Source organism: Oryzias latipes, chromosome 14, assembly GCF_002234675.1.
Source record: "Oryzias latipes chromosome 14, ASM223467v1".
NCBI lineage: Eukaryota > Metazoa > Chordata > Actinopteri > Beloniformes > Adrianichthyidae > Oryzias > Oryzias latipes.
Window position 1 is genome coordinate 22,619,462 of NC_019872.2, and position 26,793 is coordinate 22,646,254.

The following is a 26,793-nucleotide window of genomic DNA, read 5'->3' on the forward strand; positions in this document are numbered from 1 at the left end:
GAAAATACGGCCTTGTTTTTCCATCACCAGTGAACATTTAGACTATTGAAATGAGACTCATAATAGTACACCATTGTTTTAATTATGGGTAGGACGAATCCACATTTTTTTCTGAGAAGACTCTCTTGAGGATTTTCCATGAATCTGAGGTGTCATCAGTTATCTCCTCTACAGAGATTTGCCGCTCAGCAGCTTCCTATGAGAATAAAGTCATGCTTGCTTTGCTAAATTCTTTAAATGCTGCAGTCAAACTGCAAAAAGGGATTTTTGTATTATTGTCGTGTTTACTGCTGTTAGTACAGCAGTGTAGCCACGGTCACTTTATATTGAGTTACATGACCTTTAGAGGCAATCAAACCATTTCTGTGACTGTCAGACAGAGACTTCTGCACCTGTTACCAGGTATTTTTGGTCCACTCCAGCTGTCTCAAGATGGAAGGAGGCCTCTTCCAGACGGCATGTTTCAGCTTCCTTCGCAGATGTTCTGCAGGTTTTAGATGAGGAACGCCACCTAAGTAACAAATCCCTCATGGTTTGCCTTCAGCTATTCTTAGGTGATTTAACTGTGAGTGCTCTAAGTCCTGTGTTGGTACTTTATTTAAAAGTAAGAACATTTCACTCCAGAGAGCCATGATAATATTTCAGGACACGTATAACTAGATGCAGGATGGAGCCCTGACCATGACTAGGCTTCCTCCATGTTTCCCTGTAAGGGTTGTCCAAACTCTTTGCAAAGAAAGCCGTTTGGCCTGCATTCTTCAAACCCTTATAAGGAAAGGCAAATGACCTTTTTAATGAAAATATTTTGGAAATTGGAAAACTTTGCATTTATAACCGAATGATATCTAAATAATTTTTTTTTACCAAACTTACTGTGAATCTCATATTTGTGCAGATTTCTCCACAGTATTCAAATTTTCTGGAATCCTGTTTTTGTGGGTTTCATGAGCTGGAACCACAAATAAATGCTTAAAACCAATGAAACAGAGGGCCCTGAATCTGGATTCAATGAAGGAAGAATGTTTTGGATGGAATTATGGAAATGAATACACTTTTCCATGATATTTTTTGGAAAGGGTCTGTGGTCTTTACACTGAATCTCTTTTTGTGGTCCATTCTCAGCGTGTCGCACAACACGCCATCAATTTTGTCTGCAAATGTACCAGAAAACCATTTGATGGCTGGTCTTGAATTCTGATTCATAGAAGTTCTGTTTAAACGACACCTGGTGGTGTAAAAGAGCAGAGCTGTCGATCATTTGAGATTTTTAGTCATTGATGTGAACAGTTACAACTTTATTTCTTTTATTTCCTAAAAAAATGATGTAATTTTTATCAGATAAATAATCAACATTCATCTTTCGCTGCTAAATGTTTGAGGATCGCCACAGGATAATAATTATGTTCTAAAAATCAGCAGAGATCAGAGCCATGACTTGATGTCAGCAATATTTTTCCAGCTATAGAACAATACAAACCAGATGTGAGGCTGGTGGATGAACGTGATGCACTGACACCAAATCATGTTCTTTGAAGGAATAAGAGAAGAGGGTAAATATATTTCGAATACATTTTGACACAAAAGTGAGTCTGGTACACAACTATGACAAAGATATATCAAAATGAAAGTCAGTCCTCCTAAAAACACTTTCCACCTACAGATTATGAAATAAAACACTGGCAGATAGTACACACACACAAAAAAAAATTCTAATTCTAACCCAACCTTTTTTTTAAACAACCAAACATTAAAAGAACATTTATAAATTTGGCAAAATTGCCAATAAACATTTCAAAATCGATCATGACCAGCTGCAAAAAACACAACCTCTGTGTTCCGTCCACATCAGATCAGCTGTTTTTATGTGGAAAAAAAACAAAACGCCACTATCATGCATCAAACCGTAACTTACAACAACCTGGTGGAATGTGACTTCAACCACAAAACCGCAAAGTGAAGAACTACCCGTTATAAATCACCCGTTATTTTAGTTTTCAACCACTGCAGGTCAACTGCAATATTTGAGGGAATATTTATAGAGCAAACAAACATTTTTTTTCAAAGGTTTAAAAAAAACTTGACTTGAATACTATCTGCCTAATGATTTTTCAGAGAATAAATAAAATATTTGTGCAGCTATGCTATGAAGTACAGTACAGTTTAGTCATCCAATTTCAGCCTAATTTGACCGTCGATTCAAACTACAACAAAAATTTCTAAAGTGCAAAAAGACCTTTAAAAATATTTAAGTTAATAAAAAAATATTAGGAATATAAAAAAGTTGGTCATCCTTTAAAAGTCGTCTCCAGTGTGAATAATAAGCACCAGGATTTGTATTTAACAGTGTGTCAATCTGTGATCGGCGTCCCAGTATGCAGGGCCGTTTCCATAGACGGGGGGGACCCAAAGGCCGCGTCTCGCGCCGTGGGGGGGCCTCCTAGCCGGCCGGTAGCCGTAGTGATGCTGAGGGAGTGTTAGGCATTTGCCCACAGCTATCTTCTTATGGTGCCACGCAGGAGCAGCCAGGTTCATCGTCTGGAAAACAAAAACAGGATCAGGATCAACAGACGAACCCAAAACCAAAAAATCAAAGTGCATCATGGTACCTGATGAGGCCTGTGGCTGCTGGAGAGCGGGGAGCTCCGTGTGCTCTCCTCATCAGAGGAAGAACCTGAGTGGTAGTCTGACGTGACCCTCTCCAGAGCACTGGTCACCTTTTTTGCCACGTCTCTGTCGTCCTCGTTGTCACTGGAAAAGGTTGCAACTGAGAAGCAGGCATTCTGCTCTCCATACCTAGCAGGTGAAAGAGAGCGTGAAGGGAAACAGCTAAATTGGGGCTGGGTGTTGTCTGGCAGTACAATACGCATCACGATGCACACGTCACAACCTGATATTTATCTGGATATATTCCAAGCTGCAGCAGAGATGCAGTTTATTAAAAAAAAAAGTATGAATTTGAAAAACATGGTCAGAATACACCTTTGTGTGATTAAAATGGTCAAACATTTTATTTAATTATGAGAGCATTAAACACTGCAATTGCACCTCACATACCAGTTGCTTTTACCCAAGCAAAGTCATGGTGCTTTTCTTTTGGTAAATATTTTTTTCAAAACTCAACTTTTCCACTGCTAAATATTTGTCAGTATAAAAAAGGTTCATGCGCTTTAGCCAATAGGGTTGTAGAAGAAAGGGCTTAGAACGCTTCATTTCCTGTATTGGACTGAAAAAAACCCACACATTTCAGCGCTCGTCGCCAGGGCGACAGCCCTTTGTCAGACCACTGTTAGCCGTCAGGTTGGAGTATTGGAGTCTGTTGTTGTGAAGTACATCCAAACTTTTGCTGGCTTTGACTGAAGCTTCACACAGTGCACACATCTTCAAAGCCTCACTCCTTCCTATGTGAGCCCGCCCACTTTCACTGGAAAGGTCAAATGATTGGCTAATCGCACATTGAATACACGTCTGAAACAAAGTACCAATCCGAGTTTTTCTATGGTACCGGTTGTTGTGAATTCTGCGGTACCGGTGCCACTTGGTACCCATCTCTAGTTAAAACTAAGTTGTAAATGTGTGTCACTGAGGGCTGTAGCCCAATGAGTGAACATCTACCATGAGCCCAGTTTAGTTTAGTCTTTTAGCCATTACCTATTGAATTCTGTGACTTTATGTTCTATACTATTTATGTTTATTACAAACACCCAGCATGAAACCCATTGAGAGGACATTTGTTGTAAATTTTGGGCTATATAAATAAAATTGAAAGTGAAATTGAATGAGATGATTGTCAAGAGATCTTCAGGTGTAGGTGAAGAGCTGCTTGGTCTGGTCTGCTGACGCCAACTAACGGTCGAGGGTTTTAGCGGAAAACAAAAGTCAGATGCTAAACGAAATATTTGCTAATAAATAAATAATTAAATATCGTTTTTGCAGCTTTTTAAATGGATTCAAGTATTGCCAGATGAAATACATTTCATAGAATCCATAAAAATGATTTTTTTTTTATAAACACATTTGTTACGTTCTACCAGATCAGAAACAATTAAGTGTCTTACTGTGAAACGACTTTTAAAAGGTCAAACATTTTGAAGTCATTTTTAAAACGAAACAGAAAATAGAAAGAAAACATTCATTTGGCCAAAATGTGAGCCTTGTTTCTCTAAACTCTGTTCCAAATGTCAACACAAGGCAAGAACTCTACCAGAAAATAAAAGCCAGAAACCCTCACCTGCAGCAAACCTCTCCAGGGTCCACCCACAGAGTGAGTTCACACGGGAGCCTCAGGTCACTGAAGGGAAAGCCACTCTCTCTGCAGGCCCGGAGAAGTTCTGGTTCCTCCTTGTGAAACCTGTTAACCCGAATGCACCTGACAACCAAAACGTTCATCATAAATCAATCCCCCATCGCCCATCTTCACCCAAAGCCGCTAAATGTTTTAGAACGGACAGATGAAAGGGCGCTGCTCACCTGTATGCCTGTCCCTTTGTGGGGTTTTCTGGGTACCAGTGCCCCTTAAACTTCTCCTGCAGGGCAACAGCCAGCCTCTCAGCAAACCGCTCAATCTGCTGGGATTCCAACTTCCCCTCCCTTTTCACAAGCCTCTTTAGAAAAAACACCACAGCTGCGATCTCCCGCCTCATATTTCAAATGTGTTTCATCACGCTCCTTTAAGTCCTGGAAGGTAACACACCTTTGGTCAGACGGATGACATTCATACACTTTCAACCTGGTTTCAGCCCACAGCACCAACCAAACATTCACCATTTAAAGAGCCACTCAAGTGAAAACTGTTTAAGGTGTTCTTGTAGTATTTTTCTCATGATGGAGGACATTTTTAAAGAGAATTCATATTAAACTCTATTAAAATCTTTTTTTTTGTTGTTGTACCGCTCATGTTAGGTTGGAGTTGTGAGGAGGCTGTAAGCTAGCAACAAAGATTGTGTAAACAAAGAGATGATGGGAAGGGGGGGTGGGTTTACTCCACGCCAGCAGTCCAGCCTACAACTCAAAGGCAAATTTCTGATAAACTGCAGCTCTGCAGAAACTATGTCTTAGAAAACCACACAGGGGGTTAGGGTTTTTGTTTTATCTCCTTTTTTCTAAAACCATTATAATCACCACTGGGATGGTTGAAGTGGGACTTTGATGAAGAACGTGTCAATAAATTATATGAGAAATAAATCTGAAGAATGAAATAAGGCAGCGTTTACAAAAGTAAAAGTCCTTTCCTCATAAACGGAAAGCAACCAAGTCAAATAAATAAAAATAAAATAAAATTCTTACAATATTTTTTGGCAACACCAACTGTGGGACCAGAATAAAATCCACTACTATCTATGCCGTTTCTTTCTATAAATAGGCGTTAACGCGGCTGCTCATAAAACCTGAGCTGTATTGGATTAAAATCAGGTTTCTATTAACCTCCACTGTTAAATATTAGATTTTAATATTAAAAACAGCACCGTGTCTAGACAAACGCCTTAAAATTTTAAAACAAAACCGTTCAAAACACGTGAAAACCCAAAGAAAATGTTGTTGGTGTGAAACCTGAATTCTGTTGTTGTTGACGTGCTGCAGAGCACGTAGCAAACACGCCGTTCACCAATGCAGAAATTCTTTACAGAAAAGAAAAAGTAATTTAGACAATATTTAATGTTTACGATCGTCTGGCACGAAAAAAAAAAACCGCTTCCCAGAAAAGCGGGTTTTGAGGCGATGACGCACAAGTTCCGCTCATCCACGCGCATCCAAACTCCACAACAACAACGGCTACTGTGTTTAGCCAGCTAGCTTAAAGGATGGGGGCTATAAAACAACGAGGGCCCCCCCAAAAAAGGCGCAAAAAATATAACCGGAATTAATTAAAGGAAAGCTTTTGTACTCATATGACACACAAAAAAACATGTTTCTAAATAAAAAAAATGTTTTTATTCAGCGAATAGTTGTTATGTTGTAGCTAACAGCCTCATGTTGCTAACATTACCCGAATGATGAATCCCCGCTGTGTTTTTGTAAATTGTAAATCAGCACACTGGGCCTAAGCAATAAAATGACTTTTTTATTTTTAATAAAGTTTTTAGTAAAAGTACAATAGAGCGAGTGGAAGAAATGAATCCCCATACAACTTACCACTTCGTCATATGATTACACAGCAGCGTGAGCCTGAACCAAATGAGCAGAAATTCGCAAGAGAAAAACATTTTCTTTGCCCCGCCCACAAAGATTTTCATTGGACAGGAGTCAGCCTAGCCGCTCTGTCATTGGTCAATGCCTGGACTGCCTCATAGTAGTAAGTGTTATGACTCGCGTTGTAAGGCATGCATTTCCTGCTTAATGTCCAAAAATCAACAATATTAAATTGGTTTAATATTATTTTTGATGCAAAAAAAGAAAAAAAAAAGATCAGTTTTTTTATGAAAACACTCGTTGTAACATATCACATTTTAGCCTGTTGAATCTAGACTGGCTAAAACTTCGAGCACACTGTCTTGTTTTACATGTATGTTATAAACTATTGTGTTTATTTTCATTTGTGTTTGAATTAAAGAAAATTGAACTGAAATGAAAAATAGAGCTTCAAAGTGTGTTCAATCCAAGTGTGCAGTGCAACTTTAATCCACAAGATGGCGCACGACATCCTTTTTATATCAACAGCAGTCAGATTCACATGCTTTCCTTCAAATTGCACAGATATTGAACCTGAAATACACCTGCAGTAAACACAAATATCAAGTTTCCAACCACTGTAGCCTTTTGAAAGCCTTTGCTGCTGAATGCTTTTTACGCACTCAGTTTGTGGAGGGGTCATTCACATAGGAAAACATCCTGCATGGTTCTGTTCCCAGGAACAGACAGAACTTCAGTCCAGCTGCTTCATCACCCAAGTAATGGGAACATTGAAGCACTTAGTTCGTCTGCTCATGGATCCACAGGTTCAGAATTTTTGGAACTTCTCCAGATTACCTTCCAAGCACATGGGGATTGAAGCTGCCCTCTCTATTATTTATTTAGGGGCCTTTATCAGTTCTGACGTCTCACATCTTCCAGCTCTATCTACTCCAAGATGAAGTCCAACTCTGATCATCTTTCAATTTAGTGTTAAAGGGTTCCCAGTGGTATTTTATTTAAGATTGTGTTGTTTTTAGGCAAAATCTAAAAACCTGTGTGTTTTCTAGGACATAGTTTCTGCAGAGTGGCAGGAGTTTGTTAGAAATTCACCTCTGAGTTGTGGGCGGGATCATCTGCACAGACCAACCCTAGGCCCCCTCACCTCTCTGTTACCGAGAGCTCTTTGCTAATATTGGAGCCATCTGTCCGTCTAGTTCTGAGCCAGATGCCAGCATGGTGGAGGAAATGAAAACGTATGGATCTATTCATGTACAAATGGATGCATCAGAATGGAGCGGAGCAGGGAGCTGGTGGCTTGTCACGCTTACAAGTTTTTTTTTAATGACATTTTTTCTTCTGCTCTCGATTCACAACAATTTGAACAAAGAAATACTCAGAAAAGCAATTTTGAGATTTGAGATCAATCAGCGGAACCACATGTTTAAAAAAAACACCAAAAACACAATTTTCATTGGAGTGGATCCTCAGCCTTCATGGCAGTGAATCCACGTCTTCTGACCTGGATTGCTGTTGACCAAAACCACCTGTTGGTTCGGTGCTCCACAGGATGTGGTCTTCCTGTTTTTTCCTTGTATAACTCAGGCGTCCACTGGAGCTCCAACCCCAACCACACGAAGAGCTCTTAGCCAACAGTAATGGTGTCCACACAGGAAAAGACTGGCCTCTTTCAACATGTGGTGCAGCCTCCTTCTCATGCTCTTTCAGTCTACTTCCTTGTATTCTATTCTGAAAAACTAAACTCATTTGTTCTTTGTCTGTTCAGGTCTACAAACAGAGACATGAGGGGGGGGGCAGCGAAGGGAGTATTGGACACGCAGGGAGGCCACTAAGGTCCTAACATCTTACAAACTTTTTGTTGTAATCTTCTTTTCTTTTAATGGTTTATAAATGTTTTGATGGGCTTCTCATCTCACTGATTTGCTTTTAAAGTATGAGCCCTCGCTGACCATGAGCCCCCCCAGCAGTAGGCCTTTAGCTAGTCCAGAGGTGAGGACCCAAACCCCTGTGGTCCTCACCTCTGGACCGGCCTGCCAGAGACCACCCTTTTAACACGGTTTTTAGATAATCTTATTTGTTTTTTTATTTTTGATGTATTTCCTTTCAATATCCTTTATTTGAATACATTCTATGTATCTAATTTGAATTTTCTTGCAGTGATTTAGCCCCAGTGTTACCTAATGGGGGTCCTTTGTGCAGGGTTGCTGGCTGCCTTGGTGCTAGCCCCCTCAGGGGGCAGTTGGGGCAATGTTCCTGTGGCTGAGCGGGCTCCAGGTACGAATATCCTGTTTTTACACAGCAGAAGCAAGCCTTAGGGTTCTTTTTTTTAAAGAAATCATGAAGTATTCCTCGTGTGTGGGGTCATGGGGTGTATGTGTCAGTGGAGGGAAGGGGGGAGGTCTAAGGGCTGGGTTGTTTTAAATTTCAATTTTGAATTGGTTGAATGCATTAAAGCATTTAACCCATTGTTTTCCTGTTTCTCTTTCTCTATTTCAGTATTTTCCCCCATTTTTTGGCGCTTAACTCCTAAAATCTTTCAGCTATTTTAACCATTCAACTGTTAAAATGTTCGTCTCTTTCAGCTTTTTCCAGCTATGACTTTTGTTCCTTCAAAACTTTGAACTTTTCAAGATATTCCAGGATTGTTGTTTCCATTGAAACACACGGGGAATCCTTGGTGCTGAAGCTCGCTGGTTCGATACCCGGTGCTGGCATTTTTCACAAACATTTTTTTATATTGTGCTGTTTTCACTCTAAAGGTCAACTTTGATCATTTCTTTCTTTATTTTATATATTTTTGATAATTATTACCCATTAAGTTTCATTCAACTCTGCATTTTCTTCTGGAAATGCAGCAACTTCTAGTTTGGTTTGTTTTCCAACTGTAAAGCATGAAATGTAAATTTAAAAAAATAAAGATTGATTTGATTTGGATGTTGTAGGCATTTTTTTTTATGCAAAACTATATTTTCAAATAGTCAAATCTAAAAGAAAGGTTTTTTTTCCATTTGCTCATCATCAGCAAATGTGGTTTGGTCACTTGAAGCTCCAGAACATCACAGACGGATTGTAAAAATGATCATTTTTTTATTAAGAAATGAGAAAATGTGACATTCTCACAGAGTTCACAGTCAGTAAAATCAATACAGAAACAGCAAAACAACCTAAACAAAGCACTGAAGGGTCAAATGTAACATTGATGCTTGCATCTTCAGTTAAAGCTCACACAAAAAAAAAAGCCAAAGCAGACATCCCAGACATGAACAAAGGTTCTCCGGAACCCACAAAGTCAGTTTTTGGAAACCCTCAAACTCACTGAAAACATATAAATAGAATAATGAAAAGTTGGAATGGAGTCAAACCTCTCTGAAACCCCTAAAATGGGCTAAATGCATCTACTCTCTTACAAAGAGAACTAGTTATCCAAACAATGCCAAGCATTTCTAAACACGACACCACTTCAACATGTCCCTGCTTACGCAACTTCTAACACCTCAGTCCCAGCAACTCTTCATTAAGGCGGATTTAGATCTTGCATAGGATTCTAACATCTTCCTCCCATAGGCACAGTGGCAGACCGTCTTCCTGTATTGCTTTGACATCAGGCCCACACTCCCACATGGAAACGGGAGAGCGGGCAGCTGCAAACCAGGACCATGAAAGACGAGGAAGAGGAGGAGAAGGAGGACAGACTACAGCTTCATCCAACAAAGCATTTCAGCAAACACACAACGCACCGGTTCATGCCTGACTGTGATGAGGGGAGAAGACACAATAAATACACACTTTGGTTTGACAGAAAGGTTCTCCTCTTCCTCATTTTTACCATAAAAGGGGAGCGTGAAGCCGTAGACGATGGCTCCACTATTGCTTCAAAGTCCGATCTGCTCCTTTCTTTCAACGCACACTTTCTACATTTCATTCATATTTTGGTTTCAAATATTCTCCTGCTAAAACACAACAGAGCCAGAGACGAAGACGTTTCATTCGTTAACCAAGTCCAATCAGAGCAGCATGAAGGCGGCATGCTAGTGTATAGTTTAAAATGAAACTTTGTCTTTAAAAGTAAAACAGCGAACCATCATCTGCAAAAGTCCTGTCTGAAAATGTGAAGGACAGCTCAAGATTGATGGTGGGATGATGGGTAAAATCACACCTCAAGTTCAATGAAATGGATACAAAGTCCAAACTTACAGCTATAAGAGACGCCTATATAATCCGCCTTCTGTTGTGCTCTGAGGGTGGTAGGAGAAAAAGACTGAAAAGTCTTCTGAAAGAAAAATGTCCATTAAGTGGATGTTCACACCCTCTACATGATTATGGGATGTATGGGGATCAGGCCTGAGCAAACCCCCAGAAATCCTTGTGTCACCACTGCAGCTAGAAACACAGACTGTGTGTGAAGCCCATGCGGTCCATCACAGAGCGGCAAAAGTCTCCTGACTGATCTGCACCCTTAGGTTCCAGCAGTGAGTTTCCTCTGCCGTCACTCCACAGGACAGCTGCTGCTGCTGCTGCTGCTGCTGCTGCTGCCGCCAGCCTTAAAGCCCGCTCTGCTTATCTGCAGCCAGGGCACTTTGGCACAGTTCTTGAACAGCTGCTCAATGGCGATGTGACGCACACGCAGCTCCGATGCCAAGGCGTCCTTCTCCTGCACCGCCGCCGTCAGCTGCTCGAAAACATCTGGAAGGAAAAGGGCCGAGTCAGCACTTTCATTCATTTCGTCCCCAAACGAAAGGACGCCTGAAAGACTCTGCCATGTGGATTTCCGAGGGAGCATTAAGACAACGAGGCGCAGACTCCTCATAGATCCTTCATACAGTGAAGAAGCACTGATGTCAAACATTAAGACAAGAGAAGCATTTCAAACAAAAAGCCGACGCATGTTTTATGCTGAAAACATCCAAACATTCAGGCCTCAACATGACCTCACATCAACTATAATCTGTTCCTTGAAAAAAGGATTTCTGCCACATTATCTGTTAATACAGGGTCAATAACTGGTGCTCAGAGCAGAAGGAATAACTATTTAAAAATAAATGCAGCAGAAAGAGAAGAGAGCAGCATTTTGGGGTTTGTGGTTTTTTAAAAATCCTTTTCACGAAGGTGATGTTTAAAGGTCACTACATCCTTTCAAAACTTCAGGGCCAGCGATGATTTGAGCAGGAAAAACCCGCTTAGAACGATGTGACATTTTGAACTGGACCCAGAGAGGCTAAATGCTGGACGGTGCTGTTGCCCCTGACCCGACTGAGGGAGAGAGGGAGGGAGGGAGGGAGGGGCTCCCAATGAAAAAACGGAGCAGGAACAAAGTTTGGCTTTTTAGATTCAAGTCCAACTCATTTCTGTGAGTCTGGAAGACCCTGGATCTCTAGTGGACGGGGTCCCGAAGACACTGATTTAACCCTTGTGCTATCTTGTGGGGTCCAGATGACCCCACTCCCAACGTTAACGTGCCTCGGAGGCACGTTAACGTTGGGAGTGGGGTCATCTGGACCCCACAAGACAGCGCGCTGAACCTTTTTTCTTCAATGATTTGTGATCTCCACCTTTGTCATGGTAGGGAAAACACGTCAATGTAAGGGTGGGGTCGCTTTGACCCTACAAGATAGCACAAGGGTTAACAGTAGAGGAGAAAAAAACATGAAGATGATGACTTTTTGTTCTTGTTTTCTGGATTACTCTTAGTCGTTATTCCCCTCTGATGTCAGTTGCTATGGTAACGAACACATTTCCCACGCGTCGGATCAATAGAGTAATTCTGATTCTGATGATGTCATTTCTGAATCAGCACAGCAAACATTCACATCCTCATCAAAGATTTCTGACAGAATGAGATACAAATTTTAAAAAATGCATAACAGTGTTTTTAGACAGTTTACATTCATGCAGACGGAGATTTAATTTAGCACATTTATTTCTAGAATAACTCAGGGGCCCCGACGGTGAGCAAAAGGCACGCAGGCGTGAAACTGCACGGGCACGTGCGCACGCTGCGCGTGCACGTGTCCAGCTGCATTTTAGACAAAGGAGGAGAGTGCAGCTGTAATCCACCTTTCTCATGTCCAATCCTGTAAGTACATGTTTTAAATGAAAATGAATAGCCTAAACCTGCAGAAAAGAAGTGCTCTACGAAAAAAATGCTGCTTATGATTTTTGCTTTGAATAAAAATATACACTCCAACTGCAATATTTTTTAAGAAGCCACTTCTTTTCTGTAACTGTTGGTCTTACTTGTGGGCAGAAGTCAGCGGCTGTGCCTCCTCTGACATGAGAGAGCGTGTTCAGGAGGCGGACAGCTTCAGACTGATGATGAACGCGTGCGGCACAGAGCACCACACCAACGCCACACAAAGCTTTGGGTTTAGATTGACACAGGCGATGAATGGAGGGGAACTTACTTTGAATCTGCTTCAGCAGCTGGCTGCTCAGAAGATGGAGCTCATCCGTGCTCATCTGGATCACTGCAAGAACAAAGCCACAATTTCATTCCATATTCAACAGCAAGTTTTGATTTCATCCTCTTACGTTTAAAGCTTTTTCTCTTTGGTAGAAATGTAACATTTTGGTTTCCAGTTCACGGGAAAGTATGCCAGGCGTCTTCATGATGAAGACCTCTCAGATTCCTGCAGGACTGCACTGCTTTTTACTCTCCGATCACGAGGCCAACATTTCTCACATTTCCCTAACAGCTCAACCTGTCTGCCCTGAGATTGGAAGGTTGTGAGTTTAAATCCTTCTTGCTTTACTCTCAGCATTCAGGGGGTTAACCCAGCACAGCTGCCATAGCAGGACATGGGTCAAACGCAGAGAACAAACGTCACACACGCTAAAGTGTGGCCTCTTTCTTTTTCAAAGGAGGAGTTCTGGTGGGACCTTCAGAAACTCTGCTTCAGCCTTGCAGAGGCTGACGTCTTCAGCTGAATTATTGCAGACTAAACAAGGACAAGGACCGTCTCAAGGTGAAAGAGCCCTGCAGAGACGCTGAAGGCAGAAATGCAGAACAGAGGAAAACTGTTTCCAGATATCACATCGTACAAGGCAGAACATAGAAACATAAAGAAGGTAGACTGGATTTCTGTGGACTCATGGAGAATCCCTGTTCTGCACTCCTTAAAGACCCACTCTGAGGGAAATGGTGTGGGGGGGGGGGGGCATTTTTCTGATGATGAAGAACAAATATAATGAAAATTAAGCATTAAATCAAATCGGGACACGGGAACGGACAAAAAGAATATTGAATTTGTTCCATAAAAACTGAAAGGGGGGGGCACAGTCTCCCTGCTCTGCTCCATTCTGATGCATCCACCTGCAGACAAATAGATCCGTGTACGACTTTGTTTTCCTCGTCTGAGCTGGAATCTGGATCTAAACTGTACGGCTGGATATCTCCAATATTGCTCACAGTTTTTGTTCCACCACTAACACTAGGTTGGGGGGTGTGAGGGGCTGTAAGCTAGAGGAAGAGACTGCAAAACAAAAGGATGATGGGAAGTCAGGGCAGCCTTAGGCTGAATCCGAATTCTTCCCCTACCCCTGTACGGCTTCACCCTACCCCTCCAATTGTTGGGGCATTTGAAGCTGTAGTGGTGTCCAACATGCTTTTTCATGGAGGAGTGGTAGCTCAAGACTAGTTATCCCTCCACCAGTAGGGTGATCTGCGTCACACAGGTGCATGAAGGACAAATGCATTTCTTTACTGGTTTCACGATGAGAGACAACTGAAGTTTGGAGGTCTAACGTATGGGAAGAATTCAGATCCAGCCGTACTCCACACAAATAGCCCCGCCCACAACACAGAGGCTAATTTCTGATGAACTATTTCAGCTCTGCAGAAACGATGTCCTAGAAAACATCACAGCTTTTTGGATTGCGATGGCATGAAAGACCACCGGGAAACGCTTCTATGTTAGATCAAACCATGATCTAGAAGTAAAGGAGGGTTCTGAGGGAGGAGACCCGCGTGGGCATGACTCCTGAGTCTGCTCCTCATTTTTTCACTTTGAAACATCTACTGCCAGATTACCGCTGGTGTCTTTGGAGCATTGAATGAGATTAGTGAAGGAGAGAGAGAAAGATGTGGCCTCTAATAGGCTCTGCAGGCCCTCCACTTCCAACTGGGATTCACCCTGAACCACTGAAAGGGAGGAAATCTGAGAAGACAAAGAAAAAGGCAGAAAAAAAAGAGAAATCTCTTCTTCCAAAATGACTTTCTGCTCACATTTCTCTCTGCTGTGGTGTTGCTGCCGATGCTGCAGCTGTCCTCCTGAAGACTGGATCTGACGGCGCAGATCTGTCCTGCCAGCGCTGCTCCAAGCATCAGGCTGGGACTCCTGCAGGAGCTCCAGCTCCTCTGCAGGCTGCTCTCCCAGCATCCCCTCTGTGCATTCGGGCAGGCCTGTGGCCTTGGCCCAGTCCCAGCGGGGCGTGTAGCGCGGGACCTGAGCCTCAGACTGCGGCAGCAGCTTGCAGTCGCCGTGCGGGCTGTAACAGAGAAACCTGGCTCCGCGCTTGGTGCAGCCGCTGGAGGAAACGGCGTCTTTGTTCTGGGCAAAGCGGATGATGCGGTTGAGTTTCTGGCTCAAGGCGAGCTTCAGACCTTCATAGGCACTTTGGGAGACCTTGGAATGGGACAGCTTCTGGTTGGCGATGAGATGGCATTTCTCAAAGCAGTCTCTGTGGCCTCGGAGGGACTTGGAGTGCAACAGTACAGTGGTGGAGACACCTGCGTTAACAGACAACAAGCCTGAATGAGTCCAACAGTAAGAGCTGAAAAACTAGAAGAACTTGATGAAAAAGACAATCAGACTAGCCTGCTTAGTCAGTCACAACAAACTGAAGTGGTGTGAAGACGGTCTAACCAGGAGGAAGTGACCTCCCTGAAAGCGGCTTAGTGCGCGGGGGCTTAGCCACCAAAGCACCGACACAGCCAGGATGATGGCTTAAGCAGCCACATTTCAAATATTAAGCCCATTATGCACAGAGTTCACAGCTTCAGGAGGCAGAAACGTACTGTGAGCAAATCTGTCCTTTCAAGTCATTTCAACAAACTAGTTTTTAAAATGTGAGGATGCAAAAGTTCATATCAAGAGGTCTCTAGAGAAGTCAAAACATATTCTGTGATCAAATATGGTGGTGTTCAATTTCAACAGGGGATGGACGTCACACAAAGCCATTTCATTAAAACACAAACATCTCTATTTTCCAAAGAAAAGCCCAGATTTAACAGTCCAGGACCGCTGGTCAACTAAAACATTAAGATGCTAGTTTTTTCTTTTAAATAGGATTCTACTCAGTTGTATTGTTTGCTTTTGGTTTAAGAATTAAAGCCTCATTCTCTGTGCATCGTCAAGGTGATCCAGAAAGTGTGACAGTGCTGTTCCTCTGCTGTTCCACTGCTGTTCCACTGCTGTTCCTCTGCTGTTCCTCTGCTGTTCCACTGCTGTTCCTCTGCTGTTCCTCTGCTGTTCCTCTGCTGTTCCTCTGCTGTTCCACTGCTGTTCCTCTGCTGTTCCACTGCTGTTCCTCTGCTGTTCCACTGCTGTTCCTCTGCTGTTCCTCTGCTGTAGCCATGACATCTACCCTTAAAGGGGGCTTTGAACTGATGATCTAGTGTGATAAGGAGTCATCTCAGCTGTCCCTGTCTGTCAATAGCAGATCTAAAACACATGATTCTGTTTTACTTTTACCTCATAAAAAGTTAAAAGTGCAGAGCCTAATAATTTGAAGTGTTTGATGGTTGAAATCCTCTGAGAGTTAACCATGGCAGATCTCTCAGTCTTTATAAAAGGAACACAGGCCTACCTGTAGACATTGTCTATATAAAGTGTCATTGTACTCTTAAGTTTCCTTATATTAAAGAAACACTTTGATAGAAAATTGTGTTTTTTGTTGTTTCTAACATGTTCCTGAATCCTTTTTTCTTAACAGAGGATATATATATATATATATATATATATATATATATATATATATATATATATATATATATATATATATATATATATAAAGAAAATTAAGCTTCAAATTAACTTTCTGACTATTTTGTTATTCTAATCGTTGTAATTTAAGAGCAGATGAAAAATGCCGTTTAAAAAGGAGCGTATTTGTTAAACTGAAAATACGCCAAAGTCTCTCTGCTCCATTCTGATGCTCCACCTACTCTCCAGAATCAGTTTGATTCACGGTTCTTTCAATTCAATTTTGAATTGACACATTTAGAAATATTTGTATAGAAATACATTACATGATTTGAAGATAAGCATATTAATCTGATACAGTTCACATACTACAGAGAAGCTCCAACAAAAATGTGCAAATATTTAACATTGTAAAGGTTTTAAACTGACTCATGCTCCAAAAGTAAATGCTAATTGAGTGCTTGGAGTCTCTTCATGGCCTCCATTTCTCAGCAGGCAGAAGCAACATCATCAGACCAGGTGTTGATGTGGACCTTTAAGTTTATGTCAGCAGATTTGCCCCGTCAGCATTTGTGCTTTGTCAGCAAACAGACTACACAACCATTACAGTCACTGGACCACACAAGGTACCAGCAAACTGCTGTTTACAAAATCCAGCAGACACTAAAGAGCACACAAGATGCTGTAAATTTGATGTAAATGACCCATAAAGTCCATTCATTTGATTTTGTTCCATTCCAATAAGCAGCGATTGGTCTGAGTCAATCTGAGTCAACACTTCTATTACAACCACTCTCACCAATCAGGAGTGAGCTTGTTGGGAGGCCACACCCCTACCATTTGAAAGCAGGCTCAGGAGAATCGGTCAAACGTTTTGAACACTGGACCTAAGACCACCTACTTTGACCAAGGCATCTGATTGGCCGGTTTATGACGTGAATAACTTGCACTACAGAAAAAATATCATGAAAAAAAATTAGGATTATTAAGAACACGTTAATAAAAGGCATCGGAGCAAGAATAGTTAGTCTGACCAATAGAATGACAGCTGTTTATTTCTCTATTAAAGTCTATGGGATTTTGGCTTTCTGGAGCCAGCAGGTACTTCCTGTTTCCATTGTGAAGGGGGAGGGGTCACTCAGTCCAGTTCTCATCTACAGTGAATGGTTTGGACCTCTAGTGCTTCTGCAGACTCAGTTTTTGGGTGGATTAGAACAGCATAAATAATCCTTCTGCATGGCTGAAATCCTGTGTGAGGAATGGTCACTGCATGTTCACTAACACAGCGCTGAGCTTTCTATGAGACAAAGGCCATGCTTTTATTTGATCAGCCCCCATTAATACAACTAACTCACCTATAAAAAAAATGTATCTGTATGTTTCTGAGGTGGAAGTGGAGCTTTGCATGAGCAGAGAGCTGACTCCAGCTAAGCAGCTTAGCCCTGCTGCCTTTTATGGCTGCACACATTAAAAACGCAGAACTCCCAAAGAGTTTAGTGTCGGGAATCAAACCCTGCTCAGAAGCTGCAGCAATTTTAAATCTGATGACCGATTATCTAGTCTCTTTTACTGTTAAAAAAGGACAAGCCTGGTGTGTCATGTTTTGAAACTTTGGCTGCTCTGCTGGACTTCTGTTTAATCAGTACACGTTTGCCAGCACCACACAGCATCTCTGACTTTGGACTTTTACTCACATCAGCGCATAAACATACAGATTTTTACACTTTCTATAACGTCCAAACTGTAACCGTGTAACAATTGGGCAAAACCTGTATAAGTTTGCTTCCTTCCAATCCCTTTCAAACTATCTTTGATTTATTGTCCAATTATCCTAAGTTTGACACGTCTTTCTATGAATGTATAACGGCTGGTTGTATTGTTTTGTGTGCATTATTCTTGCTTTGTTTGCTGGAAATAAACCATTTCAAATTCAAATCAAAACTATTGGAGAGAGCCATGGAGAACTGCAAACTCCGACCGTGAAGGGCTAACGGCAATGGCTCCGGGAGTTTAAAGAGAACGCCAGATGCAGATACGGAAACCAAAGCTCACATGAACTCAAGAGGCACAGAACTACCACATTTCCATCAAGCACCCGACTACTGTACAGCTGCAGGAAATGAAACCTGACGTTGAAACGAACACAGACTTTGTTTGAACCAAAGGGGAGCTGGGAGTTGAAGATATTCAGAATATGGAGAAAACATCTCAGCCTCTCCTCTGAGTGAAATACAGGAAGAAGACCAAAAGCACCTGGAGACTGGCCGGATTGGCTCCCTGTGGTACTGGAGAGGCTTTGTCAGTGGGATGTGTTTGTGCGTGTAACGTGATTTCAGTTATCAGGCGTCTGGGCGACAGCTGACATTTTCGTCAACAAGTCTGAACATGTGTGTTGCTCTTAAACCTCCAAACAAAGCTCGCTGAACTTTGTGGTTACAAATCAACGAAAACACACAATGTTACCATTAAAAACACTACACTGAGCTAAAGTCTAAGGAAAGCTAGAGGGTTTTCTGTCCTGCTTTTTCCAGTTATTATTACTGGTCACATTTAGAGGATGTCAATTGAATAGTTTCCCACAGTTTCTGTTTGACTGCTTCATTCCAGGAGGTCTTGAGAAATGAATTGCATCAACGTATTCTGGGGAGCATCTCCAGCCTTTTCAGAGTCCCTATTCTCCAAAAAATAGGCTGCTGATGGGAGATGAACAGGAAAAGAACCTCTAGCAGCAGCTGTTGGGCTGGAGGGGAACATGGAACAGTCGATCAGAGCCGCAGAGCCTACAGACTTTCTGCAGCGCATACATAGACTACACACCCTTCCTGAGGAGAAGCTATCAGAAAAGCTCTAAGCTGAAGGTGTTCTTTGAGATGCTAGGCTACGAAAGACACTGATGATCAGAACAGAACACAGTCCACAGACTCAATGCGGCTCCATTTGAACATTCAAACGGCTGGAATGGAAGCAGATGAACCTGGACTCATACGATGCGTGGCGTGTTCAGGAGGAGCACGGAAAATCAAGACCTAAACTACTTCTTCTTTGTTTGTGTTTATGATTGCAAAGATCTCCCACGATGCACCGCCTCACCTTCAATGCTGAGTTCAAAGCAGATGTGGCAGAAGGACAGAGTCCCAGTTTCTGTTTCCTCTTTGCAGACACTGCAGATGTTGTCATCATTCAGATCAATACTGACAAATGTCTCCTCTTCATCCATGTTTGTCCTGTTGACAACAAAAGAGCATGGAGGTGAAATACTCAAAACCTAAAAAATATACCTTATTATGAACTAATATTGAATAACAGACTGCTTAGAAACGTAAGAAGGTCTAATGTGCTTTGAGACGACACATAGAATGTGGAGACATCAACGGAGACGTTAATCCAAACAAATAGCAACAGTTGTTCTCACAGAGGAGAAGCCGTGTTCAACAGTAAATGAAGTTCCAGTACTATAATAATGATGATAATATACAGTTATGTACTGTAATGGAATGTCCCACAACAGTAAGGACCTTTACAAGCATCTTTGTTTCTAATTTTAAGTCTTCTTTAAGAGTTAAGTGAGTTGTTTCACTCTTCTTTATCTTTTTGGAGTTTCATGATTTTCACAGTAGCTTGATGCTCCTCCTGATGCATCTCTAGGTTCGTGTTTCTGTTCCGTGCTCTGTGACCGCTCAGGCGTTCATCACAGTGACGGGTCGGGGGAAATAACACACTTGGTGGTTTTGGCGCATTGTTCGAAACTGCCGCCCTGACGGGAGCAGGTAGTGAAAAGATAGTGTCTAGGGTGAGAGGAGTCTTTGGCCTGCTTCCTGACCCTGGACAGGTACAGGTCCTGAATGAAGGGAAGGCTGGAACCAATAATCTGAGGATTAAGATGATATAAAGATGATTGAAATGAAATGGGTAGCACCCACAAGGAGCGAAAGGCGGAGCCTCAGAGGTCAAGTTGTCTTACTTACTGGTAAGGAAATAACTGTTACACTCTATGACTGTGTATCTAAAGGGAAGAATAAAACTACATTCAAGATTTCTGAAAAACAAACAAAACATTTTTAAACTATGCAAAAATGATGCAGGCGCTGACCTTCAAATTTTATCTTTGTTTTAAGTATCAAATCACTTTAATGTGTAAAAATGACTTGATTTTGCATGGCGTTTAACTTCTTTATTCCGAGCATGAAAATGGAAGGCGAGGGGAAAACAAATGCGCATTTTATTCTGCAGTTTCACATCTGTGACATGGATGTTGGTCGAATCGATCGTCATAGCTTCTTTCTCAGCCTACTCACTTGATAAAAGACAAAAAACGTTTGCTAAATCTGTTGCTTTAAAAAGTGTAAAAAGAAAAAAAGAACTCATTTGGCTTTAATCAAGCAATCCCATTGTGATAAACAGCATAACACAATCAATGCAATGCTCACTTTACATTTACCTCCATTACAGATCTCATAAATAAAAGAACATTCAGGGTATAAGACACACTAAATACAACTTTATGAAGAAAGCAAATAAAACCTAATCAGAGCATGTCGGAGACTTCTCACTAAATACATAGTATGAATGTGGAAGGATGGGAGAAATGCAAAAACAGTTATTCTTTCTACTTTTCTCAGTCTTTCTTGGGGATTGCCCACAGACACATCGAGGACAGTTCCTCACTTTGTAGCCGCAGATTGTTCTACGGAAGCCCCCAAGGTCAGAAATCAGAAACCACACTTTGAAACAGAGAAGGACCTGCGGTATCCTAAATCCAACAAAGACGGCATCAAAGTGGTCTGCATTTGGTGGAAATTTATCAATAAGTGATACTTGGGCAAAACTGAGGCTCAGTTCCCGTTTCCACTGTGATGGAAACACTCTAGTCAGAGCCTCTCTCGTCTCTCTCAGTCACTAGTCAGTGCGCGAATTTTGTGTTGTTTATTTTCAGCGCTATCTCTGTGGACATGATGTCCGCGAGGACTGTTGACAGACACTGGTAGAAATGACCAGAGACCACCGTGTACTCCGCTGCTCCACAAACGCCTGCTAACGAGAAGTTAAGCTAGCAGCTCCATAGCATCCTCCGAGAATCATGGACCGATTCGTGACCGTTACTCTGCGCTGATAAACAGGAATAGCACGAGGAAAACCGGGATTACCCGAGACGTTTCAAAGTTCATTCTAAAAACACTTTTACCTCTGTCCTGACAGGCTACCGTTCCGTTTGTTCTGCGTTGACACTTCGGTTTTACTTGCCCACTGTGGGCTCCCCAGCAATAAACGGAGCCGAGCGTCACGGTTAAACCCAGAGAAGCTACAGGATCTCTGTGGAGTCCACGCGGAACGAACCATTAGTGTGCAGGAGGGGTGGACGCATTAACTGGATGGTTGAATACTATACACATCGTTTATTGAACCAGCACAAAATAATTATAGATTAAGTTTTAGGCGTTATAAACACAGATTGATATCACCAAAGAACAAAATCTACACTATAGGACCGGGAGTGTGACAACAATGGCCGTTTCCCACCCCTAAGCTTTGGACAAATTTAGTCGTCACCCAAACATTAGCTTGCTTCTAGAAAACTATATTTATATTTATAAATTATAAATCTGTTCTTTTAGAGGTTCACCTGACGTCTTAGATTCACGACGAGGGTGACATCAAAGAAATTCAATCGTAATTTTTAAGCAGCTTTCTGTGATATGTATCATTTGTTTTGTTTGTTTTTGGTCATGTAGCTCTGGGGATTCCCGCGAAAGATCCGGTTAAACGGCTGTCTGCATCAGTTCAACTTGTTTTTTAATTTAACACACTTTTTTCACTCATCATAATCTAATTGTAGCTAGTCTGTGCACTACTCTAACTGAAGATATATGATGTACCTATGAGCTTTTGTTTTGCAGTCTCAATTTGAAAAAGGGGATTTGTTTTTAACTGCTATCTGGGATGTAATGCTTTTTTTCACCACTGGAGGGCGCTTGTTTATATGTCAGGACGTGCGTTACGTCATCACGTTGACGGTCACGGTCAGTGTGAGAGTAACTGTTTTAGGTGTGCGAGCCGTCCACAAAAAGCAAAAGAAAATCACTTCAAAATCTTCTATGCTATGTATCCATCTAATGACTACCTTCATAATAAAGTCAATATTGACATAAACACGTACACCGCTTTGAAGCAATTATATTTTTTATTTATGTGAAAGATCCAAATCTTTCTGGTTTGATTTTCAGTTAACTTGTTATTGCATTTATTACGCCTCTTTACATTTCCAAATGATTAGATTTGGTCTACAAACAAAAAAAAAAGCAGATTTGGTAATAATAATAATATTCACAAAAATGTTTTATACATACATGTCGTTTTTTTAAAGTGCCCCTAGTTTTGTTGGAATAAAAAATAAACTGTGAAAGTTAATTACCTAAAGCCCACGTCTTATTTGAATTTTCTGAAAAAGATAATAGATCTTAATTTGCACATTTATTTTCTTTGTAAAATTTTATAAGGTAACACAAATCCCTCTTATTTATTTATTTTTTAGCGTTTCTCATTGAATTCTTTGTTCTTAATAAGAACAATAACAAAACGTGTTAATTACATGTACCTTCGCAAAAACAAAAAAATTATATTCTTTATGCACCGTAATTAATTTTAAAAATGTTGTTTTTATGTTTGTGCGAGAGCAATTACTGAACAAATATATAACCACAGCATGTTTGATACATTTAAGACAAAAAAGAACAACATTATATTCATAATTATAAGTTCAGTTATAACTACACAAAATGTGAACACGCTGAAGGTTTTTTTTTCTTTCTTTCGTTCAAATCAAAAATGTAACTTTAACAAAAACGTTTTGTTTATCTTTGGGTGATTAAATTGTTAAGTTTACATGTGTGTCTGACACTTCACCTTAATCCGGTTTCTTTTATTTTATTACTCATTTTTAAATTTAACTTCCAGATTTTCAGAAGTGAATAAAGTCTGAAATAGAATTTGTCCTTCAGGAACATTATTAGAAACCAGTTCTTTATTTTATAAAGATGACTTGGACCAAAAACCCCTCAATCTTAATTCATTTGTTCTCCAACAAAAACTTGAAGCAGAAAGAAACTGTTTATCTCTGATTTTATCAAGAAGTTTTGCAGATTGTTAGAACTGATCTTTGTATTTTGTGTGCTTCATGACAGTAATGTGCAGGAAGAGACGCTGTTACAGTATGCCAATGCATCATGGGAGTTGTAGTGAAGGCCTTTTCACATACGAAGTATATTTGTCACCTTACGTCAGTAACCTGTCATGCCCAGAACACCAATGGAGGAGGAGGGGGGTAACACTGTTTACCTTTCGCAAACGTCCCATTTTAACACAAGTATATTTATATTAGCATAAAAGCGTTGAAAATGCCAAAAAGTGCTCCTCCTCAAGCGTAACACAGATTTAGAGATCTTGACTTTGGTGGAGGAAGAAAGGATTGAAGCGGACTTCTGCAGGGACACCGACGTCTTCATCAACGGGCTGCAGAAATCCTGCAAACCGCCCATCAATAAAAATAAAAAAAAACATGAATACATCGTAAATAAAGACTCTGCTTTACTTCTTTCAAATAACATTTCGACTTTATTCTCAAAACCTTATTTCGACTGTACTCTGGACATTTCGATTTTTTTTTTCCTGTAAGTGAGAGAGGAAAAAATTATCCTTTTTTTCTCACCGTGGCCATAAAACTCCGTTGTAGAAAAGACACTGAAGATGCTGAGAGACCCAGTGTGTTTATTTTGAAGAGCTCCAAATAGCTGGCGGCAAACGACTCAGTGTGAAACCGGATTTTGATGAGCACAGAGCTGAAATTCTGGTGATGATCAATGTTTTTAGATCAGTAACAATTAGTCATTTCCGCAGCACACCTGATCATCTCTCACGGCACACTAGTGTGCCGTGAGAGATGATCAGGTGTGCTGCGGCACCCTGGTTCAAAAACACAGACCAAATATGTGATGTGATGTGATGTGAGGCAAGATGAGTCCAGCATGGAAGCATCAGCTCCATCAACTGGATAAATACTAGTATTACAACTGTTGTTCAATGCTTGTCTATCAGGCCCGTAAAGCCACTAAAGCCACATGGGTGGTGTGTGTATACTGAACAGCTACTTATTCTGCATTTTAGAATTTCCCGTGTCACAGAAGTTGCACAGATTTAACATCATGGCAACCTTTGGCTCTGGGAAAAGTGAGTCAAACCCTGAAAGGAGGCTGTCATCTGGAAACAAATCCGGACATGCCCGTGTGGCGCACTGTGAGCAAACAAAACACACGTTTACACAGACAGCGTCTTACATGTGGCAATTTAGATATATAGGACTTACAAATATGTCAGAAAGTATACATTTACAACCGTTCAGAGTCCACCCAAAAACAGTTTTGCTGTGCTAACCTTCCGATCTACATCGTTTGAGGTGCATGATCCTCTGCTGTTTGCTGTCGTTTGCTTTGGAGATCAGGTAACAGTGAGTTGAACCTGATCCAGTCTGCACTGCTGCGTGAAATGCTCCACAAAGGCGCCTCAGAACCTGTTGTTTGCAGAAAACATAAGTTCTCTGCATCTGATTTGTTTGATCTGGACATAGATGGGGCATGGACACCCTGACAACGCCTGGTTCTTTTACAGCAGCCCCAAGTGAGAACTGATGTTAGAGGCGAGGAAAGCAGCAGGACTGCCCTGTGTGGAGTTATGGGGGCATGTATTCAGCCTGAACCTCAAGCTGAGGGTGGTTGCTTGGCTCTGGAAGACTTCCTGTGTGGTACCAGGACCCATAAAGACCCAGACAGCCTCAGCACAGTGGCTCTCATGTCATGAGTGGTCCTGGACCACCTGCCCCCTGTGGTAAGCTGGAGGAGGGATGAGCTGCAGGTCACCTGCAAGGATTTGGAGGATGTCATTCTCTAGCCCGACAATGTGCCAGGACACTGGAGTGCCAGGTGTTGTAGTCAGTAAGAATGATTAACTTTCACCTAATCAGTGTAACCCTTGTGCTATCCTAGGCACTTTAACATTGGGAGTTGGGTCATCTAGACCCACTAGACAGTGCGTTGAACCTTTTTTCTTCAATGATTTGTGATCTTCACTGGTGTCCATGGATTACATGAAATCTTTCCACCTTTATCCACCTTCGTCATGGTAGAGAGAACACGTCAATGTAAGGGTGGGGTCATCTAAGATAGCACAAGGGTTAAACGACATTTAGGAACCCCTTTGTGTGGGACCGAATACATGCAGGAGACCAAGCCTGGTGACGGAAAGCTAAACATTATATAAACAGCCATGATAAAAAAAAAAAAACAATGAGAAACAAAAATATAACAAAGCGCAGATAACCTGACGACAAAGGACTGATAACCAGACACTTAAATACACTGAGGATCATTAACAGGAAAAGAGCTGATAGAATTATGAACACAAACCTGGTGTGACTGACAGGGGGACAAATCAAAACAAAACACGTCCAAAAACATCAGTGAAACACCAAACTAAATATGGACATCAAGAAACTAAAAGTCATCAACCTTCTCCTCACACCAATAGGATCTGTTGGACACTTTCATCCTGTGTTCTTCTGGTTTTGGAGACTGCTGCTGATTACATGGATCAATATCTTTTTCTGGTAAGAAACTCCAGGACCAAGGTCAGTGGGTAAAAAGGCAACACCTGCCCTCAAAAAACCGCTGTGGTTTTGGGGATCAGGTTGTTTCCCATCCAACAACCATTCGTTTGGGAAGAACTAGATGATGTTACTGTTATTCAAATCTACCATCTAAAAGCTTTTCTCTGTCCAAACCATGGCACTCTATTTTAGTTAGTTACTTTCTGTGACACGAGTGGAGTTTTCCCCTGAATAAGATGCGAACCTCATAATTTATCAGCCTTGACAGCGTCTGCATCCCTGAGGCCATCGCCGCATGCTGCAGCTTGCCTCGCTGCTCACAGGCTCCCGTCTTGTTTAGCAAGTTCTGTGAGGCTAAAGGGGGGGGGAGGAAAAATAAATTATTGCACAACAACTGCAAAGTCTAGAAGATGTTCTGATTCAAGTCAAGAGACACAGAGAACGACACAAATCTCACTTCACGTCTGTTTCTGCACAGCATATTTGTGTCTCACTTAACAAGCACTTTGCATCATTTGAGTCAATGTTTTGTGTGTCACCGCTCCACAGGTTGCTTTTGAAGAGCTAGTGTTCGCGAGGTATGACTCATCCAAATGGAAAAGTCTGTCAAAAAAAGAAGCAGCAATCGCTGCAAAGAAGAAGGACGTTTATCCACACAAACTCACTGCACACTCAGCTGCCAAATGGTCCTTTTAAATCCACTGGCCCACTTTGCAGTCATCGCAAATGAGAACATTGCAAATTATTTGATGCTTGCAAAGATTTAAAACCTTCTTTTTCAGACATTCAAGATAATTTACTGGGTTGTTTTAACCTTTCATTATTCTACACCTTTCTAAATTTCTCTCTAAAACAGCAGATTGGAGACCTTTGTCTCATCGAGTTTGTCTCATTGAGAGCTAAGATCTAGTAATAAAGTCATTATTGTTAAAATGAGTGAAAATCATTTTTGCTCCATACTTTTGACAATAGAAACACTTGATTTACGACTCACAAAACGTAATTTTAAACGTTATTTTAAGGTTCAGTAAATGTTGACAAGTTAGGCTGGCATTCATTGTCATTTTTGGGGGGGAAAATGAAGTACAATAATGT

General features: G+C 41.3%; 2 protein-coding genes across 3 annotated transcripts; both read right to left on the reverse strand.

The window, feature by feature from the left end:
- Nucleotides 1–1,274: 1,274 nt before the first annotated feature.
- Nucleotides 1,275–6,232, reverse strand: btg3 (BTG anti-proliferation factor 3). Its single transcript, XM_004076637.4, has 5 exons — nucleotides 6,130–6,232; nucleotides 4,468–4,674; nucleotides 4,229–4,366; nucleotides 2,607–2,793; nucleotides 1,275–2,535 (listed from the first exon to the last, which is right to left on the reverse strand). The coding sequence occupies exons 2-5, from the start codon at nucleotides 4,638–4,640 to the stop codon at nucleotides 2,338–2,340; spliced, it is 696 nt and encodes a 231-aa protein (XP_004076685.1). The 5' UTR covers nucleotides 4,641–4,674; nucleotides 6,130–6,232; the 3' UTR covers nucleotides 1,275–2,337.
- A 2,961-nt stretch (nucleotides 6,233–9,193) lies between these two features.
- On the reverse strand, nucleotides 9,194–21,398 carry c14h21orf91 (chromosome 14 C21orf91 homolog). 2 transcript variants are annotated; one of them, XM_020709079.1, is made up of 6 exons: nucleotides 21,229–21,398; nucleotides 19,137–19,270; nucleotides 14,748–14,851; nucleotides 14,348–14,672; nucleotides 12,528–12,590; nucleotides 9,194–10,809 (listed from the first exon to the last, which is right to left on the reverse strand). In XM_020709079.1, exons 1-6 carry the CDS (start codon nucleotides 21,381–21,383, stop codon nucleotides 10,613–10,615), a joined length of 978 nt encoding a protein of 325 aa, XP_020564738.1. In that variant the 5' UTR covers nucleotides 21,384–21,398; the 3' UTR covers nucleotides 9,194–10,612. The 2 variants fall into 2 exon arrangements, with proteins under 2 accessions (XP_020564738.1, XP_004076769.2); XM_004076721.3 differs by having other exon boundaries at nucleotides 14,348–14,851.
- Between the last annotated feature and the right edge of the window lie 5,395 nt (nucleotides 21,399–26,793).